The following is a 17,079-nucleotide window of genomic DNA, read 5'->3' as shown; positions in this document are numbered from 1 at the left end:
ACTGGTGACAAAAAAAGTGTTCCACTTATGGGGAGATGAAGCTCTAAAAGTGTCTGAGGCCAGTTGTGTTGAAATCCATTGAATCTAGGTAGGCATGAGTACTTGTTCAGTCTCAACAGCACTTTGCTGTCTTAGTATATATCATATGAGCAGCACTGTTAATCCCTTACCCAAATGAAATTCAGGCACTATAGATTGTTTATTAGAGGAACACAGGATCCAATATTCTTGGCAGTGTTTCTTTTTAGTAAAGGCATTCTTCCAGCTCATCTTTCAGTAAACATTCTTTGGGCACTGTTATTGCAGAGCAGAATATGCAGGCTGGAATTCCTTGAACATACCAATAAGTATAAGGTTTTAAGGAAGAGTTTGGAATGTGACAGAAGTATGTGAATGCAGAAGCTGTAAAATAAGAAAGTGAACCATGGCACTCACAGCAGAGTAAAGGAAAGGGAAGGACAGTGCATTTTCATAAGCTTGCCCAGAATACTCATACATACTCAGAATACAGATGCTTTCAAACATCAGCCAGCTCATCTACTTAGAGGTATGGAGGGGTCTTTTCTTTTTAATGTGAACTGTTGATTTTGAAATGGGTTTCTAGAGGTGGTAGATTTATCTTTCAATTATCATTAACAAATAAAATCATTTGCATGGTAAGCTCATATAAATAAACAGAGAGGCAATCTAGGTCCAGTGATCCTGGAATTCCAGAGGCTTTCTTTAACCAACTCTTACACTAAATAGTTGTTAAAGTTTTCACATCAGTTTCATTGTGGAATGCACGTGATGAGAGTTATTTAACACGTTGTGTTCCAGGGTTATATTACATTTACATTGATCAGTACTAGCCTGTTCTGTGGAAACCTTTGTAGAAAAGTAAACAAATTTGGTGAAAGAGTAATGTGATGGCATATAAAATTCCTTGTTAATAAAGATGTGGTGTGAAGCATGTTTGATTTTTTAAAAGATGAATAGAGAAACTTAATCAGATTGAAATCTGTGGTGCTGAGCTTTAGTTACTTCTTTGTAAGTATTTTCTTTGGTACATGGAACATAGACAACCGACATGTGTTTGTCTCAGCACAGTGTAACAGACTTCTACAATAAACTACATAAAAAGGCAATGATATTCAGGCTTAAGCAGCACAGGGAAGCTGGTGACTTCTTTGTAACAGTAGTTGTTAGTGGAGGCAGATGAGGCAGAAGTGTGTTAAGGCATCAGCCATCCTGATTATTTATAGCCTCTGGGGCTCTCCTGAGCTCATGCTTTTACTTTTGCAGTGCTAGGTTCAAATACTTTTGTGATACTAAAGATTAAAATGTTTATTAAATCATACGTTAGTGAAGATTCTGCATCTTGTAGCTGTGTTCAATTGGGAAAGGATAACTAATTGAAGAGTGAAGATTACAGAGTAAGAACTCAGGACGGTGGGAAATGTGTACTAATTGATCTCAGTATACACATTTCAATTACCCAGCCAGGTTCACATGAAAGCAGAAGTGGTTGACAAAGCCATTTGCTAAGCCAATTCTGTATATTTCTGTTTGTCCATTTCTCTGGCACAAGCAGCAATATTTTGAGGATTTCTTTTTATTTTGTTAAGCAAATAATTAGAGGTTTTCCAGGCATTCTAGGTAAGAGAGACAGCCTGTCTTATAAAGCTGTGGAACATGTTCCTTAGGATCTTAGAAATTGCCTGAAAGTGCACTGCAATCAACAGAAATAGCCAAATATTATAATCTCCCCTCCCCCCTGTCAGAAAGACTGTGCTAGATGGGGTTTTCCAGCCAAAAGAAGAAAAAGACAGTCTGGGAGGCTCTAAACTATAGTAGGAGTGGGGAGAAGAGTCCACAAACATAAATCAGTGTGGACAAGGTCTAAAAATAGCAGCTACGATTGTTTGTAATAAGTTCACGGAAAGGGCAATGAAGGAGGAGAATAGATTGGTCTAAAAGACATCTCAGATGTCAGTATTCAATTACAAAGACAGAGAAAGGGAATACAAGCTGAAAGTGGAACTGTAGTGAAAAATATTAAGGCAAAATCAGAAAGCCCAAAGTACAAAATGAGTTGCAACTAGCAGAAAATAGAAAGCATATCGTTTTATTGGCAAAACTGCTTTCAATCAGGGACACTTGTGTCTCTTTAATGACATCAGCTTGAACTGTAAGGACCTACAGGGAGGATATTTTGAAACGAAAAGGGAAAGCCTGAGACACCATAAGGCTTCTTCAGTAGGAAGACAGTGAGGCTTTGCTGTTGTGGTGACTGCTGCATGCCCATGTAAAAAGCATTTCTAGAGTAACATGAAAAATTGAAAAGCTTATGAGACTTTAATGGCTTCATTTTTCTAATGCACACTACTCATAAAACCACATCTAATGTCCTCCTGCACCTTGGGGGATATAGAGTAATGCAGCAAAAAATTCTTGATAATGCCACTTGGAGCTAAGCTTTCATTTACTGCACAAGTGTGATCTGTGGCAACTGTCATATGGGACTGAGCTGCAGCAACATCACCCTGGCAGATATATGGACTCAGTGCCACTCTGGTCCCATTTACCATCAACCTGTCAGCAAACGTAACCTCTCCTTTAATTGTTCATCAATATGTGAGTCAGCTTTAGTAGTGCTACTTGCAATTTATTGGTGGTCCTGCAAAAATTTTGGTGAATGAAATAAGCAGTTTGGAGATTTTTGTGTAGCTTGTTGTGCAAAGAGAAAAGCTGATTATTTCATAGAATCATAGAATGGTAGAGATTGGAAGGGACCTTTAGAGATTATCTAGTCCAAACCCCTGGTAAAGCAGATCACCTAGATCAGGTCGCATAGGAACGTGTCCAGGAGGGTCTTGAAGACCTCCAAGGAAGGAACCTCCACAGCCTCCCTGGGCAGCCTGTGCCAGGGCTCCCTCACCTCACAGTAAAATAGCTTTTTCTTATGTTTAGATGGAACTTTTTGTGTTCCAGCTTCATCCCATTACCCCTTGTCCTGTTGCTAGATACCATTGAAAAAAGGGATGCCCAAACCTCCTGACACCCACCCTTTAGATATTGGTAAATATTAATAAGATGTCAGAGTCTTGTGATTATACCTTAGCTTGTATGGGATCCAAGATTTTTCCCCTTACAAAATCGTGTCTGCCTTTCTGGGATAACTTCTGAGACCAAAATGTGCTAGACTGGAAGTGATGCCCTTAGTGAGGTGTGCTGCAATTGTTGGTAGCCTTTTCTGCCTCAGAAATACAAGAAATCCGTTTCTATCTCCTGATGATGCTGAAAGCCTGTTCCTTGTCTGTGTGCGGCAAAAAATGATCTTCCTTTCTTATCAGCAGTTAACAAAAGCATTTTGAGGAACAGGTAAACTGCAGAGCCTCCTCCTGTCATTGTTAACAAAAGCCATTTTAATGCTGCTTCATAACTGGTAGCCAATGGTTGTAATTCAGGTATTTCCTTCCTTCCTCAAGGCCAGCTCATCAGTACATATTACAATACTAATTTCCAAACCACTCTGCTTTAGCCATCTGCTCTTGGATTCATCCATTTCACTGTTACAACCTCTGAGTGTATTTATTCTGCAAACTACAGAGCTCTTCCCTAGCAAAGTGAAATGGAATTGGAAGAGGACATTTTTGGATTTAAGATAGCGACAGGAATAATCCTCTTACCATGCCCTGAAGAGAAAGCAGTACTTCTGTATCTGTGTTTCTGTCTGGAAAGCAGCCACTTCGAGGCATTCAGTTCCAGGAGACATCCTCTAAAGGCAATGGAGAAGAGGTGTCCCTACAGGGAAACGTAAGACCTCTTTTTCTGTCTTAGTGAGGACAGCAGACTCTTTGTACATTGGCAGAGATTTGGGGCAGACTGCTATCCAGTGAAAAAAGGCAACTGAATTTTCATACTACTCCTCCCAGTAGTTGGCAAAAGACAGCTGAACTACTTTGTTTGTACTGGAAGTGTTCTGTTGATTCACCTTCTGGTGCTCCAGACCAGTACAGGGGAGAAAAGAAGAAAGCAGGAGGCTTGTGACAGGGATATAAGCTCAGTGACTGTATCAGGAAGCATTTGGACAGCAGCATGTTTGGAGTTTTAGATGCTGTCATGTGCTGCAAGGAGATGTGACAGCCCTTGCCCATCTCTATTGTGTTCAAAACTGCTGTGACCTCTCAGTCAACCAACCCCACTTCTGTGGCTATGGCCAGTGCTGAGTGGAGCCCGGGTTCATGAGTTTGCTGAAGTATGTGCATGAAAAGGAGAGTCAAAGACTGAGGGGGTACAACACGCAGTGGAATGTGGCAGTTCCTCCAGACCCTCTTTCCAGAGCCTCCCACAGGTGCCATACACACATTTGCCTGCACTCTTATCTCTGATTTCCATCCCTCACCTTTTCCAAGACAGAACACTGATTTTTTTTCAATGAAAGCATAACTGTAGATTGAACAGCTTGTACACATTCCTGAGTGATTTCTGACAGGTATAACATAGTTCAAGATTGCCCCAGGGACTTTATTTGAGTCGTAGAATATCTTTGCTAGTTTGTTCTGCAAGAAGCTGCATTTACTGAAGCATTTGGACTAGAAGTATAATCTTAATCCTTGCAATATTTATATAGTGAATACTGTATTATTTCAGTATGGTGCAATTCTGCTAGTGTTACAGTCAGGCAGTGCTTACAGTCCCAAGAAATTCCAAGTTCACGTTGCAAATACAAAGAATGTATTATAAAAATGAAGTATCTAAAAGAGAAGGTATAGAAATGCACTGGTAAAGCAGACTGTACTCTTAGCTGGGTAACAGCAACCCCAGGAAGACTAAATTGAGGCAATTTGGCTGTGTTTAGCAAAGGCATTTATCTCAATAAGACAGCCTAGCCATCTATAACAAATTGATTCATCTAATCAGTGACCACACAAGTGCAGCAATTCTGACTGTAGCCAATGCAGTCCTACAAAATTTATTATTCAGAGCATGCTGAAAGTAAAAATCACACATCAGTCCAGTTCCAGGTGCCACATTTATCTTCTTGCTTTTCAGAATGAGGGGATGCTATAGTTTCTCAACAGCCAGTAGGAGGGAGCAATGTTACAGGCTGGACTTTGTTTCTTATGACAGGAGTAGCTTTATTGATAGGTTACTAACCAGAAAGGAAATATTAAATAGATTCTGTCTGGTACTGAACAGCTTACTAAGTAGCATGATCAGGTATGTGTGTGATGGATAGCCAGCTTGGTTATTCAGAGTCTAAGCACCCTGTTCTAACAAAATTCAGCAGTAGCTTTGTTGTGAACCTTGGTATTGAGCTGGATACTCAGAAACCCATGCATTTGCTTTAGTGGGTTGTTTCACAAGGTTACAAAATGTTATATGGGATGCTTGTGGCAGAGCTGAGTGCAAAAGAATTGAGCTTCAAGTCCAGGTCTGCTATTTGTATTCTCTCAAGACCATTTTTACTCTACAACCACATACAGGAAGATTAATCAATTAGGAACTGAATTTCCATCTCTGGTAAGACACTGGACTGAGGCAGACTTTTTTGGTGCTGATTGTATTAGTGTTGTAAACTCAACTTGTACATCCTTGATGTGTTAAACTAATTGCTTTTACTACATTGAAGCACTTTAAAGTGACTGATGGCTGATGTAAACATCAGGCTAAAGAACTGCTTAAGACTGTGCTCTTTTCAGGTTTTAAAAGTGTAGCTTTCAGATTAAAACAATGCTGTACTGTGACAAATGTTTCCGATTGATCTAATTGCAAGGGTGATTGAAGTCCAACCAGAAACCTGTGGGGCTCTGAGTGTCTGCAGGCTTGTTACAGTGAATCTGGTACTGCTGTCATACAGTCAGACGTGATGGGCTCCCTCTCACTAATACAGGCAAGGGTTTGACATGGCATTCACAAAGTCAAGGAATCAGAAAGTGTGAAGATCTTTGGCATTTGGGGAGGACTCCTACCAGCAGCCATGGTCTTAGTGTATAATACCTGCACCACTTTAGAATCATGGAAGCATTCCTTGGAAGTGTTTGTTGGAGATCATCAAGTTTCACCTTCCATTTGGAGCAGGGTCGTTGCCAACTGGAGGTCAGCACTGGCTTTGTTCAGTCAAGTTTATAAAATCTCCAAGGGCAGAGATACCTGTCTGGGCACTTGTTCCAGTGCTGCATCACCTTCTTTGTAAAAAGAGCTTTTGTAGCATCCAGTTTGAACTCTACAAGCTGCAGAATGTGGCTGTTGCCCATTGTTGTAAATCCTGCCAAGAGTGAGGGAGGTTGTATTCAGCTGTCTTTCTAACTGCCCTTGAGATAGTTGCAGGCAGCTATTGGATTCCTCCTTGGCTGCCTCTTTACCAAGACTAAACAACCCAGCTCCCTCAGTCTCTCCTTACAGGACATGTTCTTTAGCAGCCCTCCTTGAACTCTTCTTACTTTCTTCATTACTTGAACTGAGGGGTGCAAAAGTTTTTGATTGTTAACCTTTACAGAGCTCATTCTGAAGCCATTGATCATGGAAATTAGTGGCTATGAATACTTACACTGAGAAATAACAAGGAAGTGTGTGCTGTGGTAGAGGGCTGTAAGTGATTCTCAAGGTTTCTTTGTAATCAACAATAATAGTAATAGTTTACACAATGATTACATATTTTCATTCCAGCTTTTTGAAGTTGATATCCAAGAGTTTCTTCAACTATAAAACTAAGTCTAATTATAAATAAAATGCTTCTCTAAACCTCTTGCCCCTTCAACATACATGTTCATGCATGAGCTCTCAAATGGGGAGTTATGTTGCTATTAGCCATAGTTAGTGTATATTTAGTCTGCTGAAGTTCACCAAGCCACCTATGTGGGTGCAAGCATGAAGTACCTTAGTATTATCTATTCTGATTTCTTGCAGGTTAGAGGATTTTGCCTAAAAACTCTTTTCACAGTAGTTCACAGCTTGTGAACTCTACCTTTAAAGTGTGAGCAGCAGGAAGTTCAGCCTACATGAAGTCTATAGGAAGGCTGTGAATTTTCTGTTAGTTACTTTGTGTGAACTTCTGATATGGACAAAGACCTAGGAATTCAAAAAGCACTGCAAAACCTACTCTCTGGTATTTTAAAAGCAAAGCAAAATAATCTAAGTATATAGTAACAGTATCTACTTCATCATGGTAGAGGGAAAGATATCTGAGGTCTCAGAGAGGTTTGAGGATAATCCCAAAACCCTATTGACAATTTAAAGGCTGATTTTTCCATTGGGGTTCATCTTTCTGTGTCTTTCACATGATTTAATCACTTAGGCTACTGCAAAGTGAATAAGTAGAAACTGTTACAGGGATCTCTTAGCTTCCAGTTTTGTATCCCCTTCGTTAAACCAATGGTTTTTCCACCTTTCATCTTTCTTAAGTTGTATTTCCCTTGTCTGCAGAATGAAGTTACTGCTATTTTACCATAGTCTGAGGCTTGATTTCTGTTCTTTTCAAACAGCTTTCACACAGAGAGATGAGTATCTTTCTCCTATCGCTTAACTGTACAGATGGGGAAGGTGACAGTGAAGGAATTCTTCAGCTGAGATAAATTTTCACTATTTTCTCAGGAAATGCAAAATATCAGTGGCATCTGATCAGAATAGGATTAGCAGCCTGTGCCACAAACCTAATTTTAGCTCAGCATGCAACAGTAGTGTGCAAATGTATACATTTCTGTGTATCTATTAAGTATATGCATGTATGTGTAGCAAATGTTGTTTAAGAGAGTGAAAAAGCTCTTAGTTTGGTAAAGCAAAAACTAACTTTATGGCACTGTAGATGTCAGATCTTTGCAGGATCAACCACCACCCAAACATTGTCTTTGCTGCATTTAAAAAAGACATTAATTGTCAGTTTTTATCTAGGCTTTTAAATCCTAAGGATGAATTTTTGAAAGGAGAGGAGCACCGGGCAGCTCTTCCTGCCTTTGGCAAACCCAGCCTCTGTGCTGGGTCACTGAGAGGAATCTGTGTGCCTTTGATAATCTGTTTGTTTTGTGACTGGTGAGCGATTTTAGGAATCTGTGTTTGAACAGCTAAGTGGACTGGGTAAATGGGCTCTCTGACCTCATCCTGTTGTATTTATACACAATACTTCACTCCAGTAATCTTCATCCTCCAAAGCCTCATAGCAAAGCATCAGTGATGTGACGACATTGTGCTTTTTTCAGACATTTTTTGTGAAGGCTTCTTAAGTGTCAAAGTTGAAGATGCAGCAAAACTGCATGTGGTGTGCTGTCCACACAGCTCTGTGATACCCACTAGTCCCACTCCCTGCCAACCCATCTCCCCCTTATGTGCCTCTTTGTGATAATGCTGGGAGTCTCTTCCCATGTTGCTCATCTTTTCCTGGCATGCTCTGCCTCTGTAATTAGATCTCAGTCGTTTATTTGTGACATCCCAGTTTGATGCCATAGAACTGGAGAAAGTGCTAGCTAGTGAAAAAGGAGGAGGATTAGAGAAGAGCTCACTTACTAAGGCACTAAGTGGATGGTGTTATCATGAATCCCTTAACACAATGAACTGATTAGTTTAAACAGTGTGAATTTCACAAGGCACTTAATTTCCAACTGCTGTTTTGTGTTGCCTTGATTCAGTCGCACAATACTTTCTTCATGCAGGCTGTGCAGAGCTTAACTTGCAATCCTGGCTTTCCTGTTATCATTAATTATAATAAATATCTCTGAAAGTAGAAAAAAGTGTTGACAATAATTCACAGCTTCTGGGTTTTTTTGGCTGAATGATGTCCTGCAAAGCTTCATTTCCTAATGAACCACATTGTCTTTACGAAGCTGTTTCATGGAATCTAACTTTTAACATTTATCTCTGGTGCCTAAAAGTGTGGCTTTAGTGGTAAAACAGGTTTAAAATGTTCTTCCTGCCACCTGGGAGAATGGACTGTTACACTCATCTGGTCTGCAGCATCGCTTCAGAAGTGATTCAAGTAAGGCAGTTGGTGGAGATGGTAAACTGAAAGCAGAACAAGAACTTCAAGGCCGTCATGTTGCTGTCCCTGCAGCTTCTGCATGTGCTGTATGACACATGCAGGAATTGAAGCTTGCTGCGTGATGAAGAGTAGCATTTGTCTGGGACACTGGAATACGGAGGCTGTGGAGTTAATTCCCCCATAATGTGCATTTCTGCACGTTACCCAATGCTTTTAGTCTTTGAGCCTTGTTTTTCCAACTGTCTAATGAGGGTGGTTCTTCTCTTGCACATGTTTATCCATGTAGTCTATTTATGCTGCATTTTTGTATCTGGAAATGTCTTACTGTGATGCACTGCCTATGGCACTAACGTGGTCTTAAATAAATCAGCTCTTAGACTACTACCCAATTTATCATAGCAGTAAGTTAGAATCCATTCAATCAGACCTCGTTCTTAGTTTGTTTCTCTTTCTGAAAGATCAAATTAAACTGCCATGAAAGTAATACAGGATATTACTCTTAGATTATAAAATGCTTGCCTTCAGTGATTTTCAGTGCATAAAGGACAAAGGCACTAGTATATGTATTTTACAGGCGGGTAATCTGAGCTGGTAAGGAGTACAGAGTGTGCCAGAGTCATCTTACCCGTTACTGGGGCAACAGAAAGTAAAATTCACTTTTCCTTACTGTAAGCACAGCTCTTTTCCAGAGAAAGGACACCTTTAAAAATCTGTGAGTATATGTTGGAAAAACTTGCTTATTCCATTTGACCCTGAAAGTGATGTAGTGAGTATTCATAACTGGGTAAAAAATAGATCTGTTTTCTCCAGTTCAGAGAACTGGCCTGAACTGCTCCGTGGACCAAAGAGGAATCAAGGGCTCAGGCCCCTGTGCTCCTCTTGCAGTAGTGAACTCTGTAAGTGAATGTGAGTATTAGTATTGAAGTAGATCCAGCTGCAGCTTGCTCTGGCCCTGTCTCTATACTTCATAGACCATAGAATTGTTTCAGCTGGAAGAGACCTTTTAAGATCATCAAGTCCAGCCTCTGTCCCAGACCTATCAACCACTAGACCATTTCCCTGAGTGCAGCATCCACCCATCTCTGAAACCCCTCCAGGGACAGTGACTCCAGCACCTCCCTGGGCAGCCCATTGCAATGCTTGACAACCCTTTCAGTAAAGAAATTCCTCCTCACATCCAGCCTGAACCTCCCCTGGTGCAACTTGAGGCCGTTTCCTCTTGTTCTATTGCTTGTTACTAGGGAGAACAGATCGACCCCTGCCTCTCTACAACTTCCTTTCAGGTAGTTGTAGAGAGCTATAAGGTCTACCCTGAGCCTTCTTTTATTCAGACTAAACAGCCCCAGATCCCTCAAAGTGGAGCTCAAGACTAGAGTTGCCTCCACAGATCTGCTTAATCCGAGATCTGCGTAGTGCTCTTTTGTACCTCCATTATTTCTAATAGGTACTATCCCTTAACCATTTCTCTTTTACTTTTGGACATTTTTCAGAGGCTATATTAAAGTTAATATATATTTTCATGGTATTTTTTTCCATGAGGAAGATGGCTAATTTTATAATGTTAAGTACAGCTGCACCTTAAGAGGCTGAGGCTTTTCTGCCTATGTTAACATAACACTGAGGTGCAAGAACCATCTGGATCTAATCCTATTGAAGTATAGGGTAGAATGCATCTCATTCTTTCTTTATTTAATGTTTTCATCTCCCCAAACCCCCATGCTGAAGAATATCATTAAGGCAGATCCCTCTGCTCTGGTTTTTGTCAGTCTGTCTGCATGGGGCCAGTTTGGTCCAGTGAGCTGCTGCTTTTCCTGCTGGTTTGGCAGGGCAGCACTGTGAGCCTGTGGAGCAGCCTCAGAGCTGACCCACAGCATCAGCTGGGTTTACCACCTGTGCTATGACTATTCTTCCTCCACACAGCCTCAGGGACACCAAAAATTTAATTGTTGTACATACAAACCTTAAATACCTTCATTTTGGATGGAGAAGTTCTTGGAAGACCTGCACAAAACAAGGAAGTATTTGATCATTGCTATTTTGCCCCTAGTGTAGTATAATTATGCCTATTTTAGTGATCTGGTTCTAAAAGAAAGCTTGACATATGCAGTGATCTTGTGAAAGCATGTCTTCCTGCCTGTGTTATCATTCAGTGTTGGTTGAAGGTCTGAAGCTTCACAAATGATGGAAAATGGGTTCCTGTTTGCAGGACAGCATGGTTCTGTGGTCCCTGACCATGAAAAGCTGCAGTGTGGGCTGAGAGCCTCTCAACCTGCATGGCAATCAGCCATGAGATTTCAGAAGCTTTAGTATTCAGAAAACAAGTTTGACTCAGAGTTTTTTGAATCAAGAGGAAATGTGTGTACACAAAAGAAAGAAACGTATTATTTTCAGGCAGGTGAAGCTCAAGAAAATAAAGATGAATACAAAATGTATGGGTCTGACTCCAGTTAACATACAATTCTAATAATAAATTTGCATCTTAATTTCAACAGATGGAGTACTGTTTTCTGTACATGGGTTTGGTGTTTTTTTTGGCACTACTTAAGACCTTAGTATCAGTTCTTTTCATCAGTTTCATAGCTTAAAGAAATGGGTGCACTCCATGTGAGGCATGTTTCTTGTGTTATCAGTCAGTGGTTGGGCTTTTTTTTTGTTTGCCTATGAAAAGATGACGGATGTATCTCTCTGAAAAATCAAAAAAGGAAATCCAGCTTTTGTTTTTAATAGTTAAAAAAGATAGTAATAGGAAATGTGTACCTTGTCAGTTATAGCATTATTTTCTGATATGCTATTCCTTCTGAGGTCACCATGGTGTAATAAATAAAGCCTGACAGAGCAACAGCATTCTGCTTGGCTGGGTTATGAAATACAGGAGTATTCCAGCTAAATGCTGATGCTTCTAATTATATAGGCTTTCAGAGATGGGAGCTTTTCACCTAGGCCTACTTCTCATGACTTTCATTTGCCTTTTGAAAAGGCTCAAACTACATGCAGTTTTCTACCATAATGTTGTCTCTAAGGTCACACATTTCTGTATTTTAAAAAAGAAAATAAATGTACATTTCTTTTTTCATTGTGTATCTTGGCATACATCTTCAAAACCCACCAGGGTGAGTTCCTGTGTGACCTGCTCTAGGTGGACCTGCTTTAGCAGGGGATTGGACTAGATGATCTCTAGAGGTGCCTTCCAACCCCTGCCATTCTGTGATTCTGTGTGAGGCTGAGTTTTAAAACAAGCATCTTTTAATCTGTCATAGTTATGATTCTGAATATGGAATGAGTGGATGTAGTTTAGTTTTCTACATGAGCTCAGACTGCACTGAGCTTCAGTCCAGACCTCAATATTTGCTAGTCATGAGTTAGCAGCTGATGCCATTCAGGGACTCTAGGATGCATTTGTGATCAGCTGTGACTCTCATCTGGTGATGCAGCTCTGGCTGTAAAAGCAGAACTGGTGTGCCATATTGAGAATTCACCTGCAGCTGGATGGTAAAGTTATTTGTGCTCCAGTACTTGAGGCTTTGAAGCACTTTGAGATTTGCTGTCCATGATGCATCTTGGCGAATGAGCAGCAAAGTGGTGGCAGGAGCTCACAGACCTGTTTTACTGGCGTGAGTGAAAGTCTGGGAGTTCTCTTGTCAAGGCATGAAACCCTAGTCCTCAAACATATAAGCAAAGGGAGTTTGAGGCTGTCTTTTAAAGTAGTTATTTTCATAGTGTTCAGTGCTTCTTCCAGGTATACAAATGCAGCAGTGTCCTACAGAAAAATCAATTTTTAAGAACTTTCTGGCGTTCAAAGGACTTTTGGAATTTGGTGGTGGGTTTTCCATGGTTTTACTTTTTTGGGAAAAGCACTCTGTGCTTCCTTCATGTTTCATAAGTGATCACTGGGATTATACTGCTAGTAGCTATAGTGGGAGAAAGGAAATCACCTCAGCAGGCTGGAGTTAGGAGCCGGCTCTGTTAAAAAGTGTGCTAGGAGCTGCCCTAGGCAAAAGCAACGTGATGCAGCTGTCCCACTGCCAGAACCATCTGTAGAGTTGAATGCTGAGACATTGTTTAGATCTGTCCCGTTCAATCCTACTACCTTGTGAATCTGTTCTTAGTGGCTGTAGTACTCAGGCAGCAGCGAGAGAAAGGCATAGACTGAGGCAGATAGAAAGGAACAAATGTAACATGTAGCAAATCCCAAACTTCCATAGTAACCATGTTAATGAATGCATTACCATTTCTTTGTGTTGACTGCCTGCTGTTTTTCACTCCACTTCCTCAGCATGCTTGCTGGTTTTTTTTCTGCCTTCTGTCCCTTTCTGCTTGGCTGTAATGATGAGACAGAGCTACTACCTCCCAAGTCTTGATCTTCTCAGAGCCTGTTTGAGAGCAACCTCATAGCTCTGTTCATCCCCAGCAGGATGTACGAGCTCACATTTCTTTCTCATCTCCCTTTCTCCCATTCTCTTGGTGCTATGTATAGAAATATATATACAGTAAAGTGCTGTCTCTGATGAGATAAGTAGAAATACTACATACACAATGTATGAAATAGTCATTATTGAGACATCTATATATATGTACATGTCTATGCATGTATATATGTACATATACATATGCTGGATGACAAACATTCTTTTTATGGTCTATTAATGATGGGAAATAACACTTTCTTCATTGTAACTAGCCCTTCAACCTCAGGAAGAATAGCCTTTTAACCAAAAAATCCAACATTTTCTTCATGAAATTCTGTGTAGGATCAGCTGTGCTTCAAACTGTTAAAAACTGTCATTTCTGTTGAATGTTTTCCTTGGAAGATATTTTGAGTATGTTAAAATAATATCTAGAGAGAAAAAGTAGCAAGAATAGCATCTAGAATAGCATCTGCTATGCTTGGAGGGTCTGAGAACATGAAACTGAGTCCATCCGCTGCAGGTCACTGCCTTTCTCTCCTGACATACGGGCTGCAATGTGAAAAGTTCATGGTTCAGACTACTGCTGGAGGAGGGGAGGAAGCAAATGTTATTCTTAATGGTTTACTGTTTTCTTTTAGTAGAAACAGCCTTGGAAATTTGTACCAAAATCCCCTGTAGAACAGCTGACTTTGCAATTAATACAATCTTTTCTTTTCCCCCCTCAAATTAGGCAATAACAGTGCTTTCTCTGTGTGTGCAACTCAGTATATGTCACCTCTGCAAATGCTTTATGGTGTAGCCTTTGGATTTTAATACCCTTAGCAACAAAGTATTTTTCCCTTAAAATACAATTTTCTCTTTTAGTGTCTAGATTAGACACCAAACTTAAGAATTGCTTTGTCTATGCTACTAACATATGCCCAGTGCATGGAGCAGACTGAGCACGTTGCTGGATAGTAAAAAACCCACACTTGCTGCTCAGATACAAGACATGAGAATAGATTTAATATATGTGAAACATACAGTAAGGTAGTAGGGAGCTATTTATTCTCTGTGCCCTTATTGGATAAGGCAATAAGTGCTGGCCTAAAAATTGCAGCAGGAAAGATTAAGGTTAGCCTTTTAGCAAAACCTTCCAAAGGCAAAGACAGTCAAGGGCTGAGATAGTTTATATGCAGAGAGCATACATTTTTTGAATTCTTTAGCAGATTAGATAAATATCTTTCAGGAACTAAGTATTGATTCTTATCTTGAATGTTGCCCTTTCCAATGCAACAAATTAGAGCTTTGTGTGTAGAGGAGCTCAGCTGGAGATAAGTGATATTGAAGTGAGCTGGCATGAAAAAAACCCCTCCTTTTGCCTAGTGCATCCTCCAGCCAGTGGGGAGGAAAGGTTGGGTTTATACTAAGGCAGGATGCAAGAGCTTTGTCTTCATTCCCAGCACAGCTCTGGAGCTTTATCTAAGCCTGTGCCTGCCAACATGCTTGCATGCAAGTGGTATGATGGCATGAGGTTCTGGTTTGGACCTGAGCTTGATTGATAACCTTTTTATATTTTTTAGGGTTACTCTGGCTGTTGTAAATCTGCATTTTCCATATTCTGAAAGTTTGGTTGCAAGCATTTTTTTCAATATGATATTCTTTAATGCATTTAAAAACACGTTAAAGGTTTGATATCCTGTGATATTTGCACAATATTCTCCTTCCCAGACAGTTACACTAATTTCAGATCATGCTGTTGAGTCCAGTTAGTGTAACTGAAGCAGAAGGTTTTGCCCAACAGCAATAAAGGATGTAAAGTGACCATAATTCCAGTTGAGGCATGCTTTTAAAATAATGAGCAACCATGATTAGTTTAACCCTCATTTTCTTATTTTGAAATGTATTTGTTGTGTTTCCCTTTTTTTGCTCTCAACAATAAAGAAGATGCTTTCTATAAATATGCATTTGTCTTGTTTATTAGGATGGAGAGGGTAAAATGAGTCAGTAAACGTGAAGGGACAATTTTGTGTCTTCAAGTCTTACCCCAGTGTTGTTTTTCGTACAAGCTTTACTGTGAGTTTGTAGCTGCAGGTGTAAACTAGCCAGCAAGTCTCACAGTCCCCACTATAGCTGTATGAAGGAAGCCAAATTCCAGTCCAGATGAGCAGTCTTTCCATATGAGGCTGCCTTCTTTTGGGGATGCTCTGAAGCCACCAGACTGACTGTGGAAGCAGAAAAATGTTCATCCATGTACTTGTTTGCTAGTGTGCTTTAGAACTCAGAGACTTCACTGAAACACAGTAGCAGATAAACCAAAAGTTGGGCAGAAGGTGTTGAAAGATACTGTTATCCTTTAAGAGAAAACCGTGGAATAAGAAGTACAGGAAAAAAGAACAGAAAACGTGTTTTTTTCAACTGTTTCTTGATATTTTTCTCTAAGTCCAGCTCTAAGAGTGATGTGGTTACATGAGAACTTGTGTTTGCTTGAAAATCTTATGTGTCTGGAGGCTGAAAATCCATGAAGAAAATAGAACGGCAAATGTTGATTGTATAACTTGGTATTATTTTTAGGCTTGTTGTCATTACATTTCAGGGAACCTGCCCTATTGTATTTTGAGTCCTTGAGTATACTGGGTATTTTGAAGTTGTTATGAAAGTGAATGTGCTTAAAAGCAATGGATTTTGAAATTGAAAATGTTGGTTTTAAACTGGAAGATGCATTACTGGCAAAGTATCTTATATTCCTAGTAAGTTACCCAGTGCAAGGAATCCATTTTGGCAAGAGCTAGGTGTATCTGGGAAATAAAGAAAGGCATACCTAAATGTCATGGGGAGGAGAGGCCAAATGAAGATATTCCTTCATTCCTTAAAGGAAACTGTGCCCCCTCTTAGCAGGCAGATTCACAGGTTAATTAGGAACTCAAGTGTTAGGCCATTCATTACAGGTTTCCAAACAACTGTCTTCTTTTTTCTGCCTGTCACATACTTAACTGTTGAGTTAGACACTTAGCATGGTAAGTGCATGCATACCTCCCTGTTACAGCCTGTAAAGTTTTCCTAGACATTGTGGGCAGGATGATCCTCAGATCAAGACCTTTAGCAAAGGGCTGAAGCTCTTTTTCGTGCTGAACTCAGAGGGCTGACCTGACTGAAACCCCAAGCTGGGGAAAGGCTTGTTCACTTGCTGAGAAGGGTCTGCTGGGTTGCAGTATTTCCCTCTCCACTTCTCTGATTGATTCTCTCTCACAGGCAGGAATGGCATCTCCTGAAAATCCCGAGCAGCTGATCATTGCCCTGGAACCTGAGGCTGCCTCCATCTACTGCCGAAAGCTCCGCCTGCACCAGATGATAGACCTGAGTAGCAGGGCGCCTGTCAATGGTTATAGCCCCAGTGACACTATTGGAACTGGATTTACACAGGGTAATACTTCTATTACTTCTGTAGATTGTTATGCCTAAGTTTGTTTTGTCCATGAAGGCTGTTTTCTTACCATTTCTCATTTTCTTTGCTGTCTTGAAATGTTTCAGGCCAGCATCAGTTTGCAGTTATAAACTGTTTTGCAGTTGATTGTAACAGACTAGTTTGAGCATTGATCCAGCAGATGTGTTTGCATGCGCACAGGTAGCTTCACTGCCTTGCCTTTGCTGGGATGTTGTGGGAGACTTAGTATTTTCACAGCAGTGTTTTTCTGCCTTGATGAAAACCAATACTTCGTGTTGGATTAGTTTTTAAAC

The 17,079-nt window shown here is 40.3% G+C and overlaps 1 protein-coding gene across 1 annotated transcript in view; it reads left to right on the top strand.

Annotated features, from left to right (window-relative positions):
- Positions 1-17,079, top strand: part of HSPA12A (heat shock protein family A (Hsp70) member 12A) — a 59,434-nt gene that overhangs the window by 29,583 nt on the left and 12,772 nt on the right. Inside the window, exon 7 of the mRNA XM_062001459.1 lies at positions 16,594-16,765. Coding sequence (XP_061857443.1) covers positions 16,594-16,765 — 172 coding nt within the window. The remainder of the gene's footprint in view (positions 1-16,593; positions 16,766-17,079) is intronic.

Source organism: Colius striatus, chromosome 8, assembly GCF_028858725.1.
Source record: "Colius striatus isolate bColStr4 chromosome 8, bColStr4.1.hap1, whole genome shotgun sequence".
In the NCBI taxonomy this organism is placed as follows: domain Eukaryota; kingdom Metazoa; phylum Chordata; class Aves; order Coliiformes; family Coliidae; genus Colius; species Colius striatus.
The sequence above is the reverse complement of the archived record's forward strand: the minus strand, read 5'-3'. Positions and strand labels throughout refer to the sequence as shown.